Source organism: Loxodonta africana, chromosome 16 (genome assembly GCF_030014295.1).
Source record: "Loxodonta africana isolate mLoxAfr1 chromosome 16, mLoxAfr1.hap2, whole genome shotgun sequence".
Taxonomy (NCBI): Eukaryota; Metazoa; Chordata; class Mammalia; order Proboscidea; family Elephantidae; genus Loxodonta; species Loxodonta africana.
In genome coordinates, this window is record NC_087357.1 from 38,296,836 (window position 1) to 38,324,236 (window position 27,401).

General features: G+C 39.0%; 2 protein-coding genes across 2 annotated transcripts in view; one reads left to right on the forward strand and one right to left on the reverse strand.

The window, feature by feature from the left end:
• Positions 1–1,913, reverse strand: part of ENTPD1 (ectonucleoside triphosphate diphosphohydrolase 1) — a 184,135-nt gene extending 182,222 nt beyond the window's left edge. Inside the window, exon 1 of the mRNA XM_023546897.2 lies at positions 1,513–1,913. The gene's annotated coding sequence lies outside the window, so the exon portion shown is untranslated. The remainder of the gene's footprint in view (positions 1–1,512) is intronic.
• Positions 1,516–27,401, forward strand: TCTN3 (tectonic family member 3). The gene is made up of 14 exons (XM_010589091.3): positions 1,516–2,195; positions 2,444–2,567; positions 2,818–2,936; positions 6,930–7,057; positions 7,297–7,405; positions 8,286–8,401; positions 8,850–8,885; positions 9,672–9,746; positions 10,688–10,813; positions 11,745–11,852; positions 13,444–13,538; positions 13,898–14,051; positions 17,112–17,249; positions 26,414–27,401. The coding sequence occupies exons 1-14, from the start codon at positions 1,946–1,948 to the stop codon at positions 26,648–26,650; spliced, it is 1,815 nt and encodes a 604-aa protein (XP_010587393.2). The 5' UTR covers positions 1,516–1,945; the 3' UTR covers positions 26,651–27,401.

Sequence of the window (27,401 nt, forward strand, 5' to 3'; positions counted from 1 at the left end):
AAGCAAATCCAGCAAAGTTGTATAATACAAGATCAATATGCAAAAATCTATTTTATTTATATACATTTGCAATGAACAATTTGGAAAATGAAATTAAGAAAACAATTCCATTTACAATAGCATCAAATCAAATCAAATACTTGGGAACAATTTAACAAAGCGTAAAACTTTTGATGTGATGCTATAAAATCTATAAATCAAAGAAGAGTTAAATAAATGGAAAAACATCCTATGTTCATGGGTCAGAAGACTGATTGTTAAAATGGCAATAATCTCTAAATTGATCTACAGGTTCAATGTAATCCCTATCAGAATCCCAGCTGGCTCTCCAGTAGAAACTGACAAGTTGAATCTAAAAATACTGTGGAACTGCCAGGGAGCCAGAATAGTTAAAAGAATCTTGATTAAGAAGAACAAAGTTAGAGGACTCATATTTCCCAATTTCAAAACTTGATACAAAGCAACAGTATGGTAATCAAGACAGTGGAATACTGGCATAAAGATAGACATATAAAGCAATGGAATTGAATTGAGAGTCTAGAAATAAACTCATGTGTCTAAGGTCAAATGATTTTCAACAAGGTGAAAAAATAATTCAGCAGGGAAACAAATGGTGCTGGGACAACTGGATTTCCCAATGCAAAAGAATGAAGTTGGACTCTTACACTATATATACAAAAATTAACTCAAAATGGATCAAAGATATAGATTCAAAACTCTTGGAAGAAAACAGGATAAATTTTCATGACCTTGGATTTCACAATAGATTCTTAATTATGACACCAACAAGCAACAAAAGAAAAAAATTAACTGAACTTCCATCAAAATTAAAACTTTTGTGCTTCAAATTCAAAGTACACTATGAATAAAATAAAAAGACAATCCATAAAATGTGAGAAAATATTTACAAATCACATATCTGATAAGAGACTTTTATCTAGCGTATGTAAAGAACTCTTACTGCTCAACAACAAAAAGACAAGCCAATTAAAAGTGGACAAAGGACTTAAATGTTTTTCCAAAGAAGGAATACAAGCGACCAATAAGCACACGTATATATGCTTCATATCATTAGACATTAGGGAAATGCAAATTAAAATCACAGTGAGATCCCACTTCACACCCATCAGGATAACGAGTATCAAAAAGTCTCCTAAGTTTTCCTTTCTATCCTTGGCGATTTCCGTTCCTGCATGTTATTTTGTCTTCATTGCCTAGAAAATTTCTCTTTACTCTTTCCTTCCCATGCCATGGTGTTGTTAACCAATGTCATATAACAATGTGTGTACTGTTTGATAAGAAACTAGTTTGTTCTGTAAATCTTCATCTAAAGTACAATAAAAAAAAAACTCAAAGAAAAGAAATTTCAAGAGCTGAACATTCTTTTTAAGGTGCTTTCAAAAAATACCATAATTAAACGGTTTTTTTCTTCTTCTTTTTAAAGTAAGTGACTGACTGTCAGTGTATTTTCTTCCCTGGGACGATTATCCTTCCACAGAAATGGTTTCTTACCCTTTTTATACGGGATGAAAAAGATTCAATCCTATCTTCGGCCGCTGGGGGTTTCCACTCTCTTAAGGGAGAGCTCAGTCCTCTAAAGCCACAAAGCCTGCGCGGAATTCCCCTGGACTCTTCCGTTCGCCGAACTCCTACTGTCATCTAGCGGACAGAAGGTGAAAGGGCTCCTTAGCCAGGTTGGCGGTTGCCAGACGACCGAGACGGCGGCCCGGCTGGCCTAAGTAGGAGGGCGCAGACCAGGTCGCCGAAAGGTCTGTGAGAATCCTGTTTTCTATTGGCTGAAGAGCTGTCAGCAATCACGATGAACCAACGAGCCGGTGCATCTGGATGACGTCAGACGTTATGCGACTCCTCCCACCCACGCTCTAGCAACGCGTCTGGCGACGGCCGACAGTCGCGTTGGACCCTCGAGGGTCTCGACTGTCCCATGTGCGCCCCGCGACTCGTGCTACTGCTCTTCCTGATGTTCCCTGAGAGCGCCTGGCCTCAGCCCTCTTTTTCCCCGTCAGGGGTAGTGCCCACCCCTTCGGACCTGGGGCCAAGTACGCTGGGTGGGACCTTCCAGTCCTCCTCCGAGGGCACTGAAACCCCCCGGGCGTTGCCTGGAATCTCCACCGCGGGCCCTACTGCCGTGACCCCTTCGGTGCCTGGGAATAGGACAATGGACCTCTTCCCAGGTAAGGAGAAAGTACTGACCTCTCAGACTTAAAATTCTCTGAAGAAAGTTAAATTGCCACTAAATGGGGAGCGCTGGGGCTGTCGGATGGGGCGGTTCTACTCTGTCCTATAGGGTCGCTATGAGTCGGAATCGACTCGACGGCATTGGGTGGTGGTTTTGGGGGCTGTCGGAAGAGGGAAGATTCACACTTGGAAGAATTTAGGGATCCTCATCTCACTCGCTCTGCTTTATGTTTTACTTTCGTAGTCTTGCCGGTCTGTGTCTGTGACTTGACTCCTGGTGCCTGTGATATAAATTGTTGCTGCGACAGGGACTGCTATCTTCTCCATCCGAGGACAGTTTTCTCTTTCTGCCTTCCTGGAAGCGTAAGGTGAGTTGCAGTGCTCAGGTCGTTTCATCATAAAGGGAATTGGAGTTCTGGAATAGGTAATATTTGGAAATGGGAAGAGTTAGCCTTCGTCCGTTCCGCGCCCCCCCCCCCGCCCCCATGCCTTTGCCTTACTCTATGATCACCCAAGGAATCCTCTTTGACATCAGGCTTACATTCAGTGTGCACCCTTCTCTGGACCTAACTCTCTGCTCCCAGATGTATCTCATTCTCTGTCCTGTTTTCCTCACAGGTCTTCAAGTTGGGTGTGTGTGGACAACTCTCTTATCTTCAGGAGTAATTCCCCATTTCCTACAAGAGTTTTCACGGATTCAAATGGAATTAGGCAGTTTTGTGTCCATGTGAACAACTGTAAGTAAAAACATGTTGACTGCTAAATAATGTAGAAACGTTATTGCCTATCATTTATTGAAAATTGGCTCTATCTCTGGCCTGATTCTTTTAAACGTTTTTTCTTTTAAAGTTTTATCCTTGGATTTTTAAAAAATTTTTATTCCTAGCCTAATATTTCCTTTTTCTATCTTTAAAATTTTATTCTTGTCCTTGATTCTCTTTCATTCTGCTTCCCTCTGTCTCTCACTATTGAACATTTGCAATTTCTTATTCTCTCTTGACTGTAGATCAGGAAGTTTATAAAGAACTTTAATTTCAATATTTCTATTAGCTCAGATAATCATACCACCTGACTGTAATCTCCATGTCAGTACCCACTGAATCTTCATAGTACAAAAAAAAAAAACATAGTAGGCACCAAATAATACTTGAATGAATGCCTTTGACAAATGACTCTAAGCTAGCCTTGCTTTTAGTTCACAAGGCAAGAGTGTAAGGGAAAGAGCATTAAACTGGAGTCTTGGCCCTAGCATTTACTCACCAGCTGTACTGCCTTGGGAAAATCCCTTAGCATATCCAGGTACATTTCTTCAACTGTACAGTGAAAAATAATATCACTGACCCTGGATGTAAAAGTGCTCTGTGACTGTAGAGTACAATAAAGGGGCAATTATTATTAGGTTTTAAAAATGGAATTAAAAATTTGTCATTAAGACTATAACATTTCTAGATAAGAAGCTAAGATATATTGGTTGCTATTTTTAATGTCTAAAAATTTAATGTCTAGAAAGCAAAAAAATGTTCTCACGAAATAGATTTAAATATGCTTTACACTCTGAAAAGTCAACTCACCCTGACTTTATATGTTAGGAAAGAAATTGCAAAACTGTATTTGTTTCAGAAAACAGCAAATTTTGGGATTTTGGGAATTTGATCTTAGAAGTGTTATTAGAAACCCTGTGGCCATTTAGATTGTGAGAGAGTAAAGGGAACAAGGCGAATGCTTTGTTTTTTTTTTTAAAAAAGCTGCTCTTTCCTCTCCATTTCTCCCATTGCCTTCTAGTTCCAACCTTATGATCACGTTCCAGGGAAATTTCAATAGCATCCAATGGTGCTCCCTATTTTTAATCCTTCCTGTCCTGCCTCCACCACCATCCTGCATACTGTTCTGGACCAATGGTTCTAGACTTTCTTTTGTACCACCATCACCTGAGAAATATGGCCACTTCTGACCCTGGTGGTGTAGTGGTTAAGAGCTACAGCTGCTAACCAGAAGGTTGGCAGTTCAAACCCACCAGGCCCTCCTTGGAAACCCTATGGGGCAGAGTTCTGCTCTGTCCTATAGGGCCATTTTGAGTTGGAATTGAGGGCAACGGGTCTTTTTTTTAATAGTGGATAATGAAACCAATGGATTTCATTGAACGAGGCTGGGTAGTGGACTCATGTTTAGTATATAAAGAGGACATATGCTTCCCTTCAATTCTGATTATTTACCTACCTCCCTCACACGTACGGAAACTCATAGTGGTTAAGAGCTATGTCTGCTAACCAAAAGGTCAGCAGTTCAAATCCACCAGACGTTCCTTGGAAGCTCTATGGGGCACTTCTTCTCTGCCCTATAGGGTCGCTATGAGTTGAAATCAACTCTACGGCAATGGGTTTAGTTTTGGGTTTTTTCTCGTACGTACACACATAACATACATACACACAGTCACAGCCATGAAGAATCACTCTCTTGATCTTTCCATAACGTTACATCACATTGCTCCCTTATTCAGAAACTGCCAGTGACTCCCCACCACGTACAGAATAATACCCAGCTTCTTTAGCCTGCCAGTCAAGATGCTTGTCATATTTGATCCAACTTACCTTTCTAGATTTTTCTCCCATTATTCTTTACATTGACCCTCTGCTTTGGCCGGACTCATCTACTCACTGTCCTCAAGATATGTCTTGCATTTTTCCCACGTTTGCATTTGCTTTTCTCCTTCCGCGTTCCTCTTTCTCTCTGCATTTCAAAATCCCTGCCTCTTCCTTGAGGCTTCTGCTGATCACATCGGTTGGAAGTGAGCACATCTTCCTCGGAAGTTGTAAGGCATTATTGTTTGAGTCACTTCTTTGGACCTTATGGTATACCTTGCATTGTTATCAGTGTCTTCCCAGATCAGTTGTAAGCACCTAGAAAGGATGGGTCTACCTTTGCCCACAGTGAAAACATCTTTAAAGGACGTTCTTAGACGAGGTCCGTGCATTATGATGGAGGAGCAAAAACCCTTGGCCAGGAATTAGTAGCTTTAGGAAATAGGAAGAGTTAGGACCTACTCCTTGCTCTGTGAGGTGGTTCTGTGGCCTTTAGTAAATCACTTACCTCTCAGGATCAAGTTTCTTACTCTAAAAAGAATGGGATTGGGCTAGATGAGCTGGCTGCTATGCAAAAGGCAGGCAGTTTGAACCCACCAGCTGCTCTGCAGGAGAAAGATGTGGCAGCCTGCTTCCATAAAAATGTACAGCCTTGGAAACCCTATTGGGCAGTTTTCGTCTGTCCTACAGGGTTGCTATGAATTGGAATCGACTCGGCAGCAATGGTGTGGGTTATGTCTAAATACATTAGATCTCTGTTACATGTAGTATATTATGTATGATAGAAAAGATTTGGGGCAAAAACGCTTATTCTGTTTAGCTTATACTCCTTATCACCACTATTTCTGCTACTGCAGCTACCACAGTATCCCTGCACTGAAGTGAAAGGCAAAATGTTAACTTTCTCTTACTTATTTCTTTCTCTTTTTTTTTTTCCTCTTATCAAGCCATGAAAAAATAGCCAAATAAATATTTGCCCCTGTGGGGTAGTTTTTGTCTGTCCTATAGGGTCACTATGAGTTGGAATGAACTGGACAGCAGTGAGTTTGGTTAGTTTTTATTTACCTGGTGTTGCCATAACAAAAATACCAAAAATATGTGGCTTTAAAGAAGAGAAATTTATTTTCTCAGTTTTGGTGGCTGGAAGTCCAAATCAGGGCATCAGTTCTAGGGGAAGGTCTCTCCTTGTCAATAGCCCGGGGTGTTCCTTGGCATTCCTTCGTTTGTAGATAGTTCCTCACATGGTCTCTCCCCCTGTGTGTGTCTCTGTGTTTGTTCTGCCTATTTATAAGACACCACTCAGAAGGGATTAGGTTTAAGATCCTCCATATGCTGGTATGACCTCATTAACGTAAAAAAGAAAACCTTATTTCCAAAGAGGGTCACATTCACAAGTACCAGGGTCAGAATTTCAACGTACGTTGTTAGGGGGCACAGTTCAGTCCATAACATTACATTTAGAGGAAACAGGAAGATTTGGGCTGGTAGGTCAAATACTGTCTCGAACTTTGCCAAGTTCTTGTGGAAACAGTACCGTTTTGTTGTATCAGAAACTCATATGGAGCAAATGTGAGCATTAGTGAGCCTTCTATTTTCATCACAGCACTGGTGGTGCAGTTGTTAAGAGCTACAGTGAGCTACGGCGGCTAACAAAGAGGTCGGCAGTTCGAATCCATCAGCCGCTCCTTGGAAATCCTACGGGGCTCTGTCCTGTAGGGTCACCGAGTCAGAATTGACTCATGGCAACAATGGATTTGGTTTTCATTTTTATTTTCACCACAAATTGCTTATCATACACATTCCTGCCATCAGAGATCTGGAACTGACTAACATTCATTGACCGTATTCTTATCTCAGATCTTAATTCTAAAACAATATTTCAACTAACACATTACAAATAAATTAGGAGGTGACAGAATCGTGTTTACCTCTGAAGATGGAATACTGATTGGGAACCTTCTAGGTGGTGGTGATACAAGTATATAAATTGGTAAAAATTCTTTGAGTTTTACATTTAAGATTAATGCCTTTACATACTTTATGTATATTATGCTTCATTAAAAATATTTTTAAAAATTAGTTATTTGGTATTGCAGATTTTCAAATAAATGTCTTTTCGCTAAATGCTTTTTCCTTTTAAAAACATTTTAGCAGAATTAAACTATTTCCAGAAGCTCCAAAAGGTTGACACAATCAACTTTCAGGCCCTGGCTGCAGAGTTTGGAGGCTTTCATTTTATTTCAACTTTCCAAATCCAGTCACCACCACCTTTTTACAGGGTAAGCTGTGGAAGGGAATGGGATTGTTTTGTTCTGTTTCAGTATTCCCCTCTTAAAGACAATTGACCGGGTATCTTTGAGATACCTCCCTACAACTAGGTTAACCATTGTCAGTTCTTTTAGAGCACAGTACTGTCCACGTTAACAAGCTTTTGAGTTACCCTTGTTTCATCTTTTTCTTTTCTGGTGAGGTTCAGTCTAATCTCACTGCAAATAAGTTTTTCTTATACTGTGTTCAGGCTGGCGACCCTATTCTGACTTACTTCTCTAAGTGGTCTATAGTAAGCCTGCTGAGACAGCCTGCAGGAGTTGGAGCTGGAGGACTCTGTGCTGAGAGCAATCCTGCAGGTGAGTCCAGGGCAGAAGTATCAGTCTCTTTGTTCTATTTAAAATAGGCTTTCTTGGTAAGGTCATGGTAACTCCACAGACACATCCAAACTCCCTGAGGGACCAAATTGCTGGGCTGAGAGCTGTGGGGACATGGTCTCGGGGAGCATCTAGCTCAGTTGGTGTAACAGTTTATAAAGAAAATGAAAACATTCTACTTTGGTGAGTAGTGTCTGGGGTCTCAAAAGCCTGTGAGCTGCCATCTAGAATACTCCACTGGTCTCATCCTTTTGGGAGCAAGGAAAAATGAATAAAACTAAAGATACAAGGGAAAGATTAGTCCAAAGGACTAATGGGCCACATCTACCATAGCCTCCACCAGACTGAGTCCAGCACAATGAGATGGTGCCGGCTACTACCACTGACTGCTCTGACAGGGATCACAAAAGAGGGTCCTGAACAGAGCTGGAGAAAAATGTAGAACAAAATTCTAACTCAAAAAGAAAGACCAGACTTGCTGGCCTGACAAAGACTGGAGAAACCCTGAGAGTCTGGCCCCCGGACACTCTTTCAGCTCAGTAACGAAGTCACTCCTGAGGTTCACCCTTTAGCCAAAGATTGGACAGGCCCATAAAACAAAACGAGATTAAATGGGCACACCAGCCCTGGGGCAAGGACTAGAAGGCAAGAGGGGACAGGAAAGCTGATAATAGGAACCCAAGGTTGAGAAAGGAGAGTGTTGATGTGTCGTGGGGTTGTTAACCTGTGTCATAAAACAACATGTATACTGTTTGAGAAACTGGTTTGTTCCGTAGACCTTCATCTAAAGTACAATAAAAAAAGAAAAGAAAATTAAATAGGCTTTTTCATTTACTATTCCCTTAATTCTTTTTGTTCTAAGGTTTCCTGGACAGTAAAAGTACCACTTGCACTCGCTTCTTTAAGAACCTGGCAAGTAGCTGTATCTCAGATCCAGCCCTCGATGCTGCCTCTTACTATAACTTCACAGTCTTAAAGGTGGGTTCTCCTTCTCTCTTTCTACTCTATCACTGATGTGGATTTGAAATCAACATCATGTTCCCACTGTTCGTGGGTTGTTCAAAGAGCACTGGCAACCCTACTATCTGGAGAAAGATAAAGAATTAGGGGTATATAGCCAGGATAATAGATTATCACTCTCCTGGCTAATAGGATTGGCTTGGGAAGGGGTTAAGGACTGCCTTCACTCTTTCACCCAAACTTACAGCTTTTATTGTTTGGTAGGTGAGTTCAGTCCATCCAACCTCCCCTCTAGTTCCACTGCCTGGTATTCTGGTGTAAGGAAAATTCAAGTGGAAGAGAAGAAGTGAATCATTCTAATATGCTGATTCCGCCCCTACCATGACCACCATCCAAAGCCTATCGGTAGTAATATGAAACCACAAGCTCCATGATATACATGCACACTCATTATTTCTTATTCTAGGTTCCAAGAGGTATGACTGACCTGCAGAATATGAAGGTATAATGCTGTTTATCAAGAAAAATGGAGAGAAAATATTTTTCCCGTTTGCATCTGAGGCTATTTCAGTCTAGATTGTAGTGGTGAAAGAAAACGTTTGTGTGTTGTATCAAACAGCTATTTATGGATTTAGATCATTGTTTTCCCAAGTGTGTTCTATACAACTAGAAAGTGTCATATGAAACAAAGATTCCATGTTAAATAAGTTTTGAAAACACTGGATTAAATAAAGCTAAACACTTTAAGATGCACTTATTGGAGTCCCTGGGTGGTTAATGCACTTGGCTGCTAACCAAAAAAGGTTGGGGGTTCAACTGTACCCAGAGGAGCCTCAGAAGAAAGGCTGGCAATCTACTTCCAAAAAGTACTCATTGAAAACCTATGGAGCACAGTTCTGCCCTGACACACGTGGGTTCCCGTGAGTTAGAATCGACTTGACAGCAACTAATTTCTGGTCTTAGAGCTTTCATATGCTAGAAAGCCTTAAAAAATAGGTGAGTGTAAAATACAGTGTTTCTAAAATTTATTTAACCATTTAATCCTTATCTTTTGTTTAATAGGATTAGTGTTCTGAGGAATATATTTGGAGAAGTGCTGATCTAGAATGACTTGAATTTAAGTTGTAGGCTGGGAATGGAAGGATAGAGAATTGGGAAAGTCAAGAAGGAAAAAATACTTAGCATGATATGTAGGTGGAGTTCAGTAGGTTAGTGGGCTTCAGTAGGTGGAAGAAAAAATGCTGCTTTTGATTTTAGCTGATTTACATCTTTCCCTTGCTCTTTCAAGGTGCCTGTAACACTTGTCTCACAGGCTGCTTCTCCTCTGTTGGCTGGCAACACTTGTCAGAATGTTGTTTCCCAGGTATGGATGCTGTCGTTGGCATAGGACTTGACTCTAGACTAACATATGTTGATCCACATTACCAGAGGTGCCCCATCTTCCATTAAGTACTCGACCAACCCTACATGAATTTTCATGTATTATCAGAAATTTAACATATCCAGAAGAGCCCATCTGCTTCTACCCTACCATGTCTTAATCTTTTCTATTGCCACGATCCTCCAGTACTTCAAGCCCAGAACATTAAAATTATTTTTGACTTCTCTTCCTTTTTTCATATACAGTCTCTTACCAATTTTCTTCTGTTGACATGGTATCATCTGAAAATCTGAAGACTAGCCTACTCTTATTCTCTATTCTCTCTCTTCTAATCCATACAACCTAGAGAATTAAGAGTTATTTAAAGTATTTTAAAGATTGTGCTTCAGAAATTTAAGTTTACCTTTGATTGCTTATGATTCCTATCCCCAGCTGTTTTTACTCGACGTCAGACATCGCTAGAGCTAAATAAAACAGGTTTCCAGTCCATGCTCACCTCTTCCTCTGCTTCTGCTCACCCTCTTCTACCCCAGTCAACACTTATTTTTCTTCTCTTTGTTACCATAAACTCACCTCTTCCATGAGCCCTTTCAAAGAGCTCTGGCCAGTCTTTTTTCTTATGTCCAGATATGACATGATCTTTATCGTTTCATGGTTTATTTGTGTTTGGCATTTTTAAGATTACTTTTTTAGTCTCCCTCACCAGTTATAATAAAGACAGAAAGTCCTCTGTCCTGACACAGTCAGTCCACTAAATATTTTTTTATTTGTATTCTTTTTTTTTTAATTATGTTTTAGGTGAAAGTTTGCAGCACACGTTAGTTTCTCATTCAAAAATGTATACACAAATTGTTTTGTGACATCGGTCCACTAAATATTTTTTACTAATTGATTCTTTTTTTTTTTTTTTTTTTGCATTTTAGGTGATGTATGAGATAGAGACGAATGGAACCTTTGGAATCCAGAGAGTCTCTGTCAGTTTTCAACAAACCAACCTGACCATTGAGCCAGATGCTTCCTTACAGCAACGCTTCGTCACTCGCTTCAGAGTCAGTACCCTTCTCCTAGAGAGGATTGGGAGGGAAAATACTGGGCTGGAAATAGTTCCCCTGCTTCTGAAAGACATGCGAAATAGAATAAGAATACGAAGGGCTAGTCCAATTTGTCAACTGAAGCTTCAGCAGTCAATATTTCATTATTAAGCTATAAGTGATAGGGATTCAACAATGTTTATTCATTATCATTTTCTCTGATTCTCTCTCTGGCCCCAAGCAAAGTAGGACTGTAATCTCAAATCAAAACTCCTTTGTAAACAGTAATTTTGAATCATAAAGTAAGCAACATCCTACAGAAATTCTTTAACTAGCTTTTCTCGTATTTCTGGATATTCAGTGGTTTATTCATTACCCCTGTGATTTAAGTTTCCAATCTTGATCACCACCTTTGCCTTTCTTCAACTTCTTTCCTCTTTTTGAACCCAATAGAGTATAATTTCTTCTCAACTCTACCATCTGGTGATCAAGCAAGTTTCTAAGTGTCTCAGAGTTCATATTTCAGGCATCTAAATATATATATGTATTCACATAATATATACATGTATTATGTGAATACATGTATATATTTTAGAGTATACTTACAACTTAATTACATTTAATTTTACCTGCTTTGAGCCAAGTTAAACATATCCCTGAGTTGATAGTAATTTTTGAGAAACAGGGTTGGGGGATCCTTGGTTGTAATACTTGGTAGAAATAGCATATTGTGAATTTCAATAATAAAATCATTCAGAATTTATTTTAGTGAGTTAAAAAAAAATACCAAAAGAGAAATTTCTGCAAAATGCTACACTGCAGAAGGAAGCCAGATTGTTTAGTGTGGCAAGTTGTTACGCTGCCTTAAGGAAAGGTACAAAAGCCAAGCAGTGGGAGTTGGGAAAGCATGCTTTTCTGAATAATTGAATTTTCTTTTCTCTTCCTGCAGGCTTTTGAGCAAAACACAGCGGCTTCTCGTCCTGGTCCTAGAAGTGGAAACCCTGGCTATATTGTTGGGAAGCCACTCTTGGCTTTAACTGGTGATATAAGTTACTCAGTATCCTTTTTGGTCTGTTGCAACCTAATGAGAAAAGCTACAGTTGCTAATTTTTTGGATTTTCCAATCCCTGACATTTTTCAGGTATTCAGCATTTCCTTCACCAAACTATTAACGTATTATCCTCTAACATGTTGATGCCACCAGTGGCTTTAAAGCTTATGTTAGAGTGGATGAAGGTAAGTGTGGTGAAATGAGTTCATTTATGTGGCCTTTTGCCTTGGTTCTTTGGAAAAACAGTTTAAGAGATTTGTCCCCTAAGACCTGAGGAGTTACCTTTGCCATAGTTTTCTACCCTAGAGGATCTGTTACTTTTGCTAGGTTGACTGACACTTCCTGGGTACACTGTAAACAACTTTTTATCTGGTCTGGGCTGCAGCGTGCCCTGTCATTGGTATGTACCTTGCAGGGATTGGTCAATACACTGTGCATATGAGGTAGCCTACTATGCAAATTAAATGTCTGTGGCCTACCAAGAGGGGATCGGCCCTGGTGGGAGTGCCATGCCTTGAAGTTGACAGGGAGTCGTGTATATAAGTAGCCAACCCCACAGAGGTTTCCAAGACAGGAAGAAGCAGAAGGAAGAAAGAAGAGAAGCAGAGAGAGGAGGCAAGGAACTTCCTGAAAGAGCTGTAATATGGTCAAGGGCTATAACACTGAAGACAGCGAGAGGCCCAGAAGGGGCCCAGTGGCAGAGCCAGCAGTAACAGACAGCAGGGCCAAGAGGAACCTGTCCTCAGGGGGCTGAGAGTAACAGAGAGTTGTCCTGCATTGAAGAAGGGACTTTGCCTACACACTTCTTTATCCTGATCTTAAGTTGTAACCTATTGAATCTGATCCGGAGTTGTACTGTGTTCCTTAATAAATCATTTTAACTGTAAGTACATTTCGTGAGTTCTGTGAGACATTGCAGCAAATTGCCAGATCCAAATGAGGGAGGGAAGAGTGCTGAGGGGGGAGACAGTGTCTGGTGTCAGAGATAGAGTGGTATAGCAGCTTGGAGAATGTGGAAATCTGGGATATATTTGACCTCCACCTCATAGGAATTGGCTTTGATCTGATCCTGGCCATCATTGCCCCTGAAGTTAGGCAAGTTCTATAACTACTACTACAAGGAGCTCTGGTGGCACAGTGGTTAAAGTGTTGGGCTGCTAATCAAAAGGTCAGTGTTTTGAACCTACCAGCCACACCCAGGAGAAAGATGTGGTAGTCTGCTTCTGTAAAGATTATAGCCTTGGAAACCCTATGAGGCAGTTCTACTCTGTCCTACAGGGTCGCTATGAGTCAGAATTGACTCGACGCAACAGGTTTTATTACTCCTCTTCCTCCTCCTAGTCCCATTTCACAGTAGGGATTGTGACTGATTTTTGTTAATGAGATATTTACATCCTTGTGTGTGGTTAACCATTTTTGAAAAAGCTGTAACTGTCTCCTGGTTTTTCAATTACTAGGGGAAAAAAACCCACAAATTTGTGACTTGAAAGATAGTGTGATATTAATAAACTGTAAGTGGTGTTAAGAGAGTGAAAGCATACATTTTCCAATCCTACCTACTTTTTTTTGTTGTGATCCCCTTGACTTTTCATCTTAGATGACCCTCTTGCAGAGTCAGGGTGATGGAACCTGTTCTGAAAAGAGACATAAAGTACAGTTTGGAGTGAATGCAATCTCTGGGTGCAAGCTTAGGTAATCCTTTTCTTCTGCATCATTTTTCACAATTTTGTCTCTCCCTGTAGGGAGATATGGCAACTTTTACATTTTAAATGGTAGTTCAGAGAATGGTAGTTAGGATTATTCTCATCTATGTAATTTTAATACTCCTAAGATTTTTCTGAAAAGAGTCCTTTCATACCTGTTTAGGATTGTTTTCTCTAATATATTTTTTAATATTATTTCTAATGTTTGGATTAACGTAGTAATATGGTTACATTATTACAGTGACGATGCTAAATTTACTTTCTGAAATGCCGATTATTGGACTATTGTTTATACACACTTCCATGGTATTAACATTGGACTCCAGGCTCCATGGTATTTAATTATAGGCTGAGGGAGGTGGACTATAGCCACTTGCCCCAGGAGATTTATCAGACTCTTCATGGAAAGCCCAGACCAGAGCATGTCGCCGTCTTTGGTAACGCTGACCCAGCCCACAAAGGACAGTGGACCAGGATCCTCAGTCGGAACTGCAGTGTTTTGGTAAGAAGAGAAATATGCTTTCTAACCAAGACTCACTTTACCCCTTTGTAAGTTATGGATAGTAACATTAAAACCAGCCCTGTTTTCACTGGTGATGTGATTGTTATAGAAAGAAGAATATTAAAAAAATGTCCATTTGAAGTCATTATTTCAGCTTAGGTTTACAAAATTTGAAAGCAGAAAGTCTAGAGATTGCTCTGTGATTGAAAATCACCCCTATATTTCAAACATTCTTTTATATTCATGAAAATTTGGTTAGCACATACTTCTTTTTTTGTGTGAGGTTGAAATCCTGCTCTTACTGTTGTTGTTGTTATAAAAATAATACATTTACAAGTTTAAAAATTCAAAGTGTGTAGGATGGCATTGAATGAAAAGTAAAAACCTCACACATTCCCAGCCCCGGAAGTAACCACATTTAACTGTTTTTGTTTTTAGTTTACCACTGGTCCACATCAGGTATACCTCTTGACTTCCTTCTAAGTAAAATGAGGAAATTAGCTCTCCTGTCTTGCCTGCTTCCTCTCTTGCCTGTCCACAATCTCTTGACTTCAGTCAGCCAAATCATTATTTTTATTTCTTTTAATTTAAAATTTTAAGTTATGTTTGTTTTTCTGGATAAGTAATATATACACTTGTTTTACAATTCATGAAGTACAAATCTCCCTTCCAGGCATCTGTTCCCTTCCACAGAGGCAACCAAAGTTACTTACTAGTTTCTTGCCTTCCAGAAATATTGCATGCTTACACAAGTAAATACTCTTATTTTCTTTTTTTCACCCAAATGATAGAATATTATAAGCACTGCTCTGCACGTTGCTGTTTTCACTTGGACTTAGCTCTTCATTCTCATTCTTTTTTTATAGTTTTTAGCATATATAGTATATAGTATTCCACTATACGTGTTGTAATTGTTAGTTGCTGTTGAGTCGGCTCCAACTCACGGCAATCTTATATACATAACAGAACAAAACATTGTCCAGTCCTATACCATTTTCATGATTGTTGGTACGTTTGAGTCTATTGTTAATGTTATCGTGTCAGTCCGTCCCATTGAGGGTTTCTCTCATTTTCATTAGCCCTCTACTTTACCAAACATGATGACCTTTTCTAGCAATTGGTCTTTCCTGATGATGTGTCCAAAGTAAGCAAGGCAAAGTCTTGCCATCTCATTTCTAAGGAACATTCTGATTGTATTTCTTCTAAGACTGATTTATTCATTCTTTTGGCAGTACAATAATTTATTTAACCAGTTTTATAGATAGACATTGAGGTTGTTTTCAGTCTTTTCCTATTACAATGCGACATTTTATAACCTTGTTCAGGCACTATTTTATACGTATAAGAAAAAACTGATAAGATAAATTCTTAGAAGTGGAATTATTGGATCAAAGAGTATATACATTTAAAATTTTAATAAGTATTGCCAATTTATCCTCCGTACAGATTGTCCCAATTGACAATCCCACTATCCATATATGAGGCTGCTTAATACCCCATATCCTCACCAACATTGCCCATCTGAAAGGTGAAAAATAGCTTTAGTCTGTTTTTGTCTTACCCTGAGCAAGGTTGAGCATCTTGACATATGACAATTTATATTTTCTTTCCTATTATTTCTGTATTTATATCCTTTGTCAATTTTTATTGAATTATTGGTCTTATGACTTGTTGGAGCTCCTTATGTATCTGAGAAATTAGCTCGTTTTGTGGTATGAGTTGCAAATATTTTTTCTCAATTTGTCTTTTGTCTTTTGACTTTGCTTATGGTTTTTTTTTTTTTTTTGCCATGTAGAAATTGATTTTTATGTTGTAAAATTTAGCAGTTTTTTTTTCCCCTCTGGGTTTTGGCTCAGACTTTGAAAGGCTTTTCCCTTTAGAGATTATTTTTAAAATGCCCCTCTTCCTTTTCTCAGCACTAATAATAGGGGAGTTAAGAGGATTTGGAGTGATAGGTAAACATATGTACTCTATTTAGCATTTGGACAACTAAATTTAAATTAAGTTCTTTTAAACCACAAACTTAGCCATACCTGAGGGAGGGTAGTTTGGGGCGGTACATAGCAACGTACAGGAAGAGAATGATTAGTGATAAGGATTGTGATTATAATAGAACTACTCTTTATTATTCTTAAACCTGCTATCTATTTTTAAATCACATTTTGAAAAAATATTTGATGACATGGAAAAATGTTCATAATGTAGAATAAGTGAAAAAATGTTTAAAAATATTTGGAATAAGCACATGAGAAGATACTCAATATCATTAGTCATTAGGAAAATGAAAAACTATATTGAGATACCAATTCACACTCACCAGGAGGACTATAATTAAAAAGATTGATAACACGTGTTGGCAAGGATGTAGAGAAATTAGAACTGTCATACATTTTTGGTGGGAATATAAAATGGTGTAATCACTTTGGAAAGCAGTTTAGTAGTTCCTCAAAAAGTAAACAGAATTACCATATGACTCAGCAATTCCACTCTTAGGAATATGCCCAAGAGAATTGAAAACATACAGCCACACAAAAACTTGTACACAAATATTCATATCCATATTAACTTATAATAACCAAAAAGTGGAAACAACCCAAATGTCCACCAGCTGATGAATGCTTAATCAAAATGTTTTATATCCATACATTGGAATATTATTCAGCCTTAGAAAAGAATACTGATACATTCTACAAAGTGGATGAAAACAGTATACTAAGTGAAAGAAACCATATACAAATAATCACCTATTGTGTGATTACATTTATATGAAATGTTCAGAATAGGCAAATCCAGAGAGACAGAAAATAGATTAATGATTGCTGGGGTAGAAGTAGCCCTGGTGTCACAACGGTTAAGCACTTGGCTGCTAACCAAAAGGCAGTGATGAAAATGTTCTGGAATTAGACAGTGGTGCTGGTTGCAAAACTTTGTGAATATACTAAATATCACTTCTCCATTACTGTATAATGTTTAAGAACCAACAACTACTTGATGATACATGCAGACTCAGTAAGGCAGCCATCAGGCAATTCAAGGAGATGCTTCTTTACGCTTTTACAGGCTATGAATTATACATCCTGCTGTTTCATACCAGTTTCCCTGGAGATCCAGGTATTGTGGGCATATATAGGCCTCCAGTCCAACCCACAGGCTCATGTGTCAGGAGTCCGATTCGTCTACCAATGCCAATTTGTACAGGTAAGTCATGGCTCATAGTGGCCTTATAAGGCCTTGATTGTCTTATAAGCCATTTGATACCCAGATAATTTTTTAACTTCTGAGATCCAGTTTATACTATCAGCCAATGCTTGTTTAGAAGTGAAGCTGACACTATGAACTTTCAAGTCTATCTTCCCTGCCTGGTTACTGAAATTAGCATGTTGTCATGGTAAACACAATCTATACCCTTTTTTTCCCCAGGGACTTTTGTTGTTGTAGGCTTTTTTAGGCTCCTTTACTCTAGTACAGGCTAATTTCTTTTAAATACATTTTGCAAGCATTTCTATGCTGGTAAACATCAACCAGAGAAAACATTTTCCATAAATGTGTGTTAAACATCCCAGTCAGATACCTAGCAGAGTCTCTGAGCCTATTGATTGCTGTTAAAGTCACTGTTGTGGCTAGTTTGTAGTCACCAATTCTTGGTCATATGAGTTCCATTGATATAAATAATTTTTATCTGTAGTAAATACATACCTGTTGTTTATGATGTGCCTTAGAACAGCTTTAGCATCTGCTTTGGCTTTAGAACCTAATTCTTGGCTTTGTAAGTTGAAACTTAGTATTTTCATTTTACTTAGAAATAACAAGGTCCTAGTAGTAGTGAATTGATTCATGTATAAACCAATATGCCAGTTTATTAACTTTTAACGAAAATTAAGTATTAAACTGATCGAAATTCTTATCTGATAGTTGTTGCATTTATATCACAGAAAAGAAACAAACTTGAGACTACATCTAGGTCAAAAGTAAAATAACTTTAGTTCTTCTTCACAACAGGAGTGAGGACCTTAGTTCTCTTTGCCTATGAATCAGTTAACACTCAAGTTACCAGAAACCGTGTTTATGAGAACATTCCATTCTCTCCCTATTGGTTTAACGAATAAAATAGAACTGTCGAAGCTCTGGTGGCACAGTGGTTAACAGCTTGGCTGCTAACCCAGAGGTCGACATTCAAATCCGCCAGCCGCTCCTTGGAAACTATATGGGGCAGTTCTACTCTGTCTTGTATGGTCACTATCAAGTCGGAATTGACTCCATGGCAATGGGTTTGGTCTTTTGGGGTTTTTTTATTTCTATAAGAATCATTTAATCTGTTACAGATCCATAGTTATATTTTTCTAAACTTTTTAAACTGTATTATATTTTTTGTTTATGAGTTCCTGTGTTGTTTGGAAGATACTCACAAGATTATTCTTTTTATTTTCTCAAATCTCTGGTTCTTCTAGGCATTGAAGCTACCCAGTATCTCTTTCTTTCTAGAAATTTAACTGATATATTTTCCTACTATTTAGCAGAGGCTAGTTTGCTCCGTTTACAAAAGCACACCTTATAGTCATTCACATCCAACTAGCCTAAGTGGATGCCAGTTAAGAGAATTTCGACCATACTTCATTTGTGCATAATCAAAGAAACAGTACCTATTCCAATAATGAAATAAAGATTAACCGTGTTGAACTTATTGAAAAGTGGTTTGGAATATACAAATCAATGTTACTTTACAAGGGTTAGATTTAGGGGATTTACAGACCTAATTTTGACTATATAAAAATTTTCACTTTATGCACTAATTTGAGAATCTTTCAGACCTCACAAAGTGTTAAAACAGAATTGTTGGTAGTATTTTCTGAAATAAACAAAATATTAGAGCTTAAAGTAGAAATAAAGCAACCATACATGACAGAACTGGATCCATAGCAAAAGAAATGTGCAGACTCAGAGATGTGCCTTTGTCTGTCTTGATAAAAGAATGAGGTGACCAAACTTTGGCAGAGTTTTTTTTCTTTCTTTCTTTTTATGCTCTTCTTGCTGCACATGCTAAACAGTGAATTTTCTGATTTTGCCTATATATAACTTTATAGGCATAACTTTTCTACAAAGCTGTCAAGGAGCATCCAAGGATCCACAGATTTGAGGCTGGCTTTTTGTGGTCACTAGTCAGTGTGATGATCCAGAACCAGTGACAGTTTAGCATATTCCTAAGCAGCCAAACAACAGATACATTTGTCTGGAAACACGGGACCAGGAGATGGCAGCAAATATCAGTAGTCACTGCAGGCAAGATGCCAGAGTACCAGATTGGCAGCCTGACCAGTGGCCAGGGGGAAGAATAGGTACGAAGGCAGTTTATAGGAAAAGTCATGCAATCCAAGGCCAGGTAGTCTATGGGAGCTGAAAGGAGAAGGAAACACTACATTTCAGTGGTAGTAACACTGGTCAATGAAAACAGTATCTTATCCCAGCTTCTGACTAGTTTTGTGGGGTAGGACCCAGTCTTGGGGGAGTTAGTTTAGGCCTTGAAGGTGGGACCAAGCAATTGGTGGTAGATTACTTTGATGAATTATAGAATAATTTTTTAAAAGTGCTACTATTTTTTACTATTGATCCTTTGAGCTTTAGGATCAATAGTAGCACTTCTAAAAAATTAATTCTATAATTCATCAAAGTAATATATACGTACATTTTAAAAAGTCCAAAAATGCCAGAAAAGAGAGGGGGAGGCTTTTGACAAAAAATAAAATCCTGTATTCCTCAGTGCCATTCTGTTCTCCAGAAATTACCTGTTTCTTCTGGCATTTACTTCTATTTCTAAACAATATATGTGTACTTAGTTATCCTGACTCATCCGTTTTAGAGATTACCTGCTGACTTGCTATTTCGGTCAATGACTTTAGCCCTATTATTCCCTTCTTCCCCTCTGAAACTTGCTCTTGAATGTAGAGTAGCTAAAACAAAAGGAAGAGATGATGAAGTAAAAGAGCTGAACAGAAAATTCAAAGGGTGGCTCAAGAAGACAAAGTATTATAATGAAATATTCAAAGACCTGAAGTTAGAAAACCAAAAGGGAAGAACTCACTCTGCATTCTCAAGCTGAAAGAACTGAAGAAAAAATTCAAGCCTCAAGTTGAAATATTAAAAGGTTCTATGGGCAAAATGTTGATAAAGGCAGGACGTATCAAAAGAAGATGAAAGAAATACATAGAGTCACTGTACCAAAAAGAGTTGGTCAATGTTCAACCATTTCAGGAGGTAGCATGTGATCAAGAACCAATGTTACTGAAGGAAGAAGTCCAAGCTGCTCTGAAGGCATTGGCGAAAAACAAGGCTGTAGGAATTAACGGAATATCAATTGAGATGTTTCGACAAGTGGATGCAACACTGGATACACTCACGCGTCTATACCAAGAAATTTGGAAGACAGCTACCTGGCCAACTGACTGAAAGAGAGAAATATACTCGCCCATTCCAAAGAAAGGTGATCCAAAGGAATGTGAAATTATCAAGCAATATCACTAATATTCCACACGAGTAAAATTTTGCTGAAGATACTGAAAAATTGGTTGCAGCAGTACTTCTGAAAGGAAACTGCCAGAAATTCAAGGCAGATTGAGAAGAGGACATGGAATGAAGGATATCATTGCTGATGTCAGAAGGATCGTGGCTGACAGGTGAGGTCAGCACAACTGGACTAAACCAAAAGCAAAGAAGTTTCTGGAATAAATGAATGCTTCAAAGGCCAGCGTAGCAGGGATAGGGGTTTGGGGACCATGGTTTCAGGGGACATCTAAGTCAACTGGCATAATAAAATCCATTAAGAAAACATTCTGCATCCCACCTTGGAGAGAGGCATCTGGGGTCTTAAACGCCAGCAAGTGGCCATCTAAGATCCATCAATTGGTCTCATCCCACCTGGATCAAAGGAGAATGAAGAACACCAGGGACACAAGGTAATTACAAGCCCATGAGACAGAAGGGGCCACATAATCCAGAGACTACATCAGCCTGAGACCAGAAGAGCTAGATGGTGCCTGGCTACAACTGATGACTGCCCTGACAGGGAACACAACAGAGAACCCCTGAGGGAGCAGGAGAGCAGTGGGATGCAGACCCCAAATTCTCATAAAAAGACCAGACTTAATGGTCTGACTGAGACTAGAAGGACCCTGGTGGTCATGGCCCCCAGACCTTCTGTTGGCCCAGGACAGGAACCATTCCCAAAGCCAACTCTTCAGACATGATTGGATTGGACAATGGGTTGGAGAGGGAGGCTGGTGAGGAGTGAGCTTCTTGGATCAGGTGGACATTTGAGACTATGTTGGCATCTCCTGTCTGGAGGGGTGATGAAAGGGTAGAGGGGGTCAGAAGCTGGCGAAATGGACACGAAAAGAGAGAGTGGAAGGAGGGAGTGGGTTGTCTCATTAGGGGGAGAGCAACTGGGAGTATATAGCAAAAAAAAAAAAAAGAGACCTGATCTGTAGACTTTCACTTAAAGCACAATAAAAATTAAAAAAAAAATAAAAGAAGGGTCATGGCTGAAAGCAGAGAATACCAGAAAGATGTTTACCTGTGTTTTATTGACTATGCAAAAGCATTTGACTCATGGATTATAACAAATTATGGATAACATTGCAAATAATGGGAATTCCAGAACACCTAATTGTGCTCATGAGGTACTTGTACATAGACCAAGAGGCAGTCATTTGAACAGAACAAGGGGATACTGTGTGGTTTAAAGTCGGGAAAGGTGTGTGTCAGTATTTCATCACACTTACTGAATCTGCATGCTGAGCACATAATCAGAGAAGCTGGACTACATGAAGAACGGAGCATCAGGATTGGAGGAAGATTCTTTAACAACCTGCGATATGCAGATGATACAACCTTGCTTGCTGGAAGTAAAGAGGACTTGAAGAACTTAGTGATGAAGATCGAAGATTACAGCCTTCAGTATGAATTACACCTCAACAGAAAGAAAACAAAAATCCTCATAACTGGACCAATAAGCAACATCATGACAAACGGAGAAGAGATTGAAGTTGTCAAGGATTTCATTTTACTTGGATCCACAATCAATGCCCATAGAAGCAGCAGTCAAGAAATCAAACAACGTATTGCATTGGGCAAATCTGTGGCAAAAGACTTTTTTAAGATGTTAAAAAGTAAAGATGTCACCTTGAAGACTAAGGTGTGCCTGACCCAAGCCATAGTATTTTCAATTGCCGCATATGCATATGAAAGCTGGACGATGAATAAGGAAGACTGAAGAAGAATTGATGCATTAGAATTAGGGTATTGGTGAAGAATATTGAATATACCACAGACTGCCAGAAGAATGAACAAACCTGTCTTGGAAGAACTACAGCCAGAATGCTTCTTAGAAGCAAGGATGGCAAGACTCGTTTAACTTATTTTGGACATGTTATCAGGAAGGACCAGTCCCTGAAGAAGGACATCATGCTTGGTAAAGCAGAGGGTCAGCAAAAAAGAGGAAGACTCTCAATGAGATGGACTGGCACGGTGGCTCAAACACAGCAACCATTGTGAAGATGGCACAGGACCAGGCAGTATTTGTGTTGTACATAGGGCTGCTATGAGTGAACTGACTCGATGGCACCTAACAACAACCTAACACCCCTCCTACCACTCTCCCAATATAGTTATATTGAAATATTTCATTAAATCAGTGTTCAGTGTTTCATTATTATGATTAGATAATTATTCATGCTGAGCTAAGTACAGGTAGTCCTCGAATTAGGACGGGGTTCAGTTCCAATGACTCCATCTTAAGTTGATTCCAATTGTAAGTTGAATACCTCATTTTTTTTTTCTTTTAGTTTTCATTATTACTGCCTTTTATTACCAGTATCTTTATAAATCCAGTCTTTGGGGGTTGGAAACATCACATATAAACATATAGATATATTTTAATACATCTATACATATTTTTTTATTACTGTCTGTTATCTAGTGCTGCTATAACAAATACCACAAGTGAATGGCTTTAACAAAGAGAAATTTATTTCTTCACAGTAAAGTAGGCTAAAAGTCCAAATTTAGGGCGTCAGCTCCAGGGGAAGGCTTTTTCTCTCTCTGTTGGCCTCCTCAATCTTCCCTTGGACTGGGAGCTTCTCCATGCAGGAACGCTGGGTCCAAAGGATGCATTCTGCTCCTGGCACTGCTTTCTTGGTGGTATGAGGTCCCCACTCTCTGCTTGCTTCCCTTTCCTTTTATCTCTTGTAAGATAAAAGGTGGTTCAGGCCACACTCCAAGGAAACTCCCTTTACATTGGATCAGTGATGCAACCTTAGTAACGGTGTTACAATCCCACCCTAAACCACTGTAACATAAAATTACAATCACAAAATGGAGGACAGCCACATAATACTGGGAATCATGGCCTAACCAAGGTGTCATATATTTTGGGGGGACACAATTCAATCCATGACACAAACAATAAGATGTATATAAAAAAAGTATGGTTATTAGTGTGATTCATTTTTAACTGGAATACATTGTAAGCCTCGAACTACCTGTAGTTCTTCTGTAAAAACCTTTTATGTTTTCTGAAATTAATAATTACATATTTATTTTCTTTAGTTTTCTTTGCCCTTATGGCCAAGACTTCTCCCACCCTCCAACAGCTCTGTAAAATTTGTTTCAGTGCAGATTTCCAGGTCAGACTTGCATATAGTCTATCAGTTCTATTTCCTAGGTATTTTCTTCATGGAAAGCTCCATAACCCGATGTAACATAGACTGGTTGCTCCCAGCTATTGTCTTGGAATTTCCTTTGCTATCATCTTGGGAGTTCCTCTTGCTTCTTGTGTTATATTCACCGGACACTATTTACTTTTTGTTGTTGTTGTTGTTGTTGATCTCTTGTTTTGATGGAACTCAACTTCCTGTAACCTCTTGAAAAAAATATGCATAGAAAGTACTTTTTTTTCTTTTTTAGTTCACGTATCTACAGAAAACTTTTGTCAGTCATCATCATCATCACCATACTTGATTGATAGTTTTACTAGGTATAAAATTCTAGGTTGAAAATGGTTTTCACACACAATTTTGAAGGCGTTCTTCCTTTGTTTTCTGGCTTTCACTACTGTTGTTCAGAAGCCATTCTAAGAGCTTTTTATTCCTACTGGTATGAAGTTTCCATATTATTGTGCCTTGGGTGGTTCTTTTCTGCATTCATTATAACAGATAATTAGTGGGCTTATTTTTACTCTGAAAACTCAATTATGAGAAATTTCTACTATTAGTATTAATATGTTTGATAATTTTCTCCCCACTATATTCTCTGTCCTCCCTCTTGTAATTCCTGTTATTCTGTTACACAGCCACTACTAGATTGATCCTCTAATATTTTTTTTCTCTTCTGTTCATCTCTTTGCCTTTTTGTTCTTTCCAGAAGAGTTTCTCAGCATTACCTTCTAACCTTGTACTGAATTTATTTTGGCTACCATATTTTCAATATCTAAGAGTCCTTTCTTATTCTCCAAATGTTTTTCATAGTATCCTTTTCCTATAATGTTTGAAGATATTAACTTTACCTTTCACTGTCCCTTTATCCTCTGAGTTTCTTTATTCTCTTCATTTGGTTCCATTTCTTTCTTTAATATGAGATGTTTTCCTCACATGTCTGGTAATCTCTAGCTGTCTATCCAAATTTAAGAGTAAGCTATTCAGCCGGTTGAAAGCTCTGTGATCATGGGTAAGACTTACTGATTGGCGTCCTTCACTGTCAGGCACTGGGGTACAGCTGCTTTTGGGGTTGTGGAATTGCCAAATGTCAGTATCTCTTTTTTTGTTTGTTTGTTTTGCTGGGACTGTTAATTTGCTCTATCGAGGGGTCCTCCAGATTCCTGACTGAAGGGTATGGGCGTAAGATCATCTGCCAACATTTTGGAGCTTGATGAGGGGAGGAATTTAATTATACAGATTAGTCCACCTCTTTTTTAGTTCATACTTCACTCTGCCCTTGGTCATGCCTGATGTCCCTAAGTCCAGAATTCCTCAGGTTTAAATTATCCAGTCTCTTGTTGAGGTGAAGCAAAGGGTAGTTGCCTGGTTGCATTGGGGGAGGGGGGTTTTTATCATTCAGTACCAATTTTCTGCCCCCACCTCAACCTTGCCTTCCTATTATCTTCCATTACTGAGTCTTTCCAGGATTCAGCAGTACAGATTTGCTTGCTTCTGGTCTCTGAGGGCTTTTAGGTTTGATCTTTCCCTCTGTGAAACCAGGCTTCCATTTAGTTTCTGTTTTCACATATTCTGATGTCTGTGTATTTTAGTGAAGATGGAGTTTTTGTATCTGTTGTTGGATTAGAGTGATGTTTGAAATCCACAGGGAGAGGTCAAGTAGTAGCTCTTGATGAGCACATATCCTAGGTGAGTCTGAAAGAACAACTCTGTTCAAAGAACTTTTGTCATTTGGAATTTCCCAGGCACTGAAACACCAGCGTAGACTTAAAAATATATACTTAAGCAGACATGGGCCCTAAGGCCATGTCTACTTAAGTATATATATTCTAGGACTCATAGCTACCTTAGAGATCAGTTCTAGATATGGCTGATGTCAAGTCTCCAAAGGCTAAAAATCCATCCCCTATTTTATTTCCCATCCCAAAATATGACTAGCCACCCTGACCAATATAGCTTATCAGGTATTTTGCAATGAGATTAAATGAAATGTTAACATGCTTCAGTAATGTCAACCAGAAAGATCTGCTCTAAAAATTGAATATAAGTCCTCTCCATGTTATGAAGTTCCTGGGGGAAATGTTAAGTCCTAGGAGTAAATCCTCTTGTAAGTTAAAGTCCAAAGAAATCAAAGTCCAAAATTATTAAGGTAAAGGGCAAAATCAAATATTTTTGCCTTGAAGTTAAAGTCCAAAATTCTTAAGTAATAAAATCCTCCCCATTTTCTTTGGTTAGTTTCATATTTCTGTCTGCAATTTAAGAAGGAACAGAATTGCCACTACTGCTTCCGCTTGCACCGAAATGTGTACTGTTTCAGAGCCTGGAGCTTTCTGGGACCTGGTAAGGTAGAATTGCTAGGCATGTAACAGCAGCAGTTTTGCCATCTGGCAGCTCTCCATTTGGAGAGTCAGTCTTTAGGTAGGTTAATTGTTCTCAGTTCTCATGGACTGTTGCTAAGAAATTCCTTTCCCTGTGTCTCATCAAATAGACCTATATAGGACCAATATGATAAAAAGGTATATCTTGCTTAGAACAATTTGTTTTTTTTTGTTCTGTTTTTTTCGTCTTTCTTCAGAGAAATAGTAATAATGTGAGCCAGAGTGGAGGGCTATATGAATGGGTACCAAGCACTGACCTGTCATTGACTTTTTTCCCCCACAGGCATCCCAGCTACAAACAGGAGTATCTTTGACAACTCTTGTGACCTTTGTGGACATTACCCAGAAGCCAGAGTCTCCAAGGGGCCAGCCCAGAGTGGACTGGAAATTGCCATTTGACTTCTTCTTTCCCTTCAAAGTGGCATTCAGTAGCGGAATAGACTCTCAAAAAGGCTCAGTCTTTCCCATCCTTACAATGTGTCTCTTACTACATGGGGTTCTCTACCTAGACACTAAGTGAAGAAAGGAGAAAACTCAGACTTCAGTTTTCCCCACGGGAAGCTCTGAGGCAGCCTACTTATCTTGGCTAAACAGATTCTCACCTGCTCATTATCTGAGGAGAGCATTTAAGAAAATAGAGGATCTAAAGGAAGGAATCTTTGTAAAAGGTGTTTAGAAAAGCAATAGAAGTACTTTATTCATCATAGCTCTCTGTTTAGGGCTCTTCAGACCAGCAGCAATACACCTTCTCAAGCAGAGAAGACAAAGAGCCCTTCCTCCAGCCCTTCCAGTTGTGTTGTACCTGACTGAAGGTTTAGAAGGTCTTCATCCATCTGCTCACAGGCATACTCCGGCCTAGCACAAAAAGGAACACGTTCATGCTGCCAACCAGGGTGAGCTCAGGAATAGCTGCCCTCTGGACCTGAGAGAAACTGACTGTTCAGAACTGAAAACTGCTGGCGGTGTATTTTGTCTGGTTCCTCCCCACGCCCTGGGCCACACCCTTTACCCAGGCAAGAGTAGGAACAGCAATTCTTTTTCCTCAGTTTCCAAATAAATGTGGAGTGGAATTCCAGCCTTCTTTTCTACTAGCAAATGACCCTACCACCAATTTCTGCTCTTTCCATCCCTCCATTATGGTGAGGAGAAATAAAACTGAGGGAGAGCTGTTTGTACTAATTCCAGTAGCATAGCAGAAGTCAACTCGGTCTACCTTGTGATTATTTGGTAAGTGTGAGGTTAAAAAAAAAAAAAAAAGGAGAAGACTTTCA

What these genes read in the sequence shown, in the direction of transcription:
- TCTN3 (XM_010589091.3), top strand. Translation starts at nt 1,946, where the DNA reads ATGTGCGCCCCGCGACTCGTGCTACTGCTCTTCCTGATGTTCCCTGAG. An exon ending in CTGACCTGCAGAATATGAAG is followed by an intron (nt 8,886 to 9,671) that starts GTATAATGCTGT and finishes TGCTCTTTCAAG; the next exon opens with GTGCCTGTAACACTTGTCTC. An exon ending in GCTTCGTCACTCGCTTCAGA is followed by an intron (nt 10,814 to 11,744) that starts GTCAGTACCCTT and finishes CTCTTCCTGCAG; the next exon opens with GCTTTTGAGCAAAACACAGC.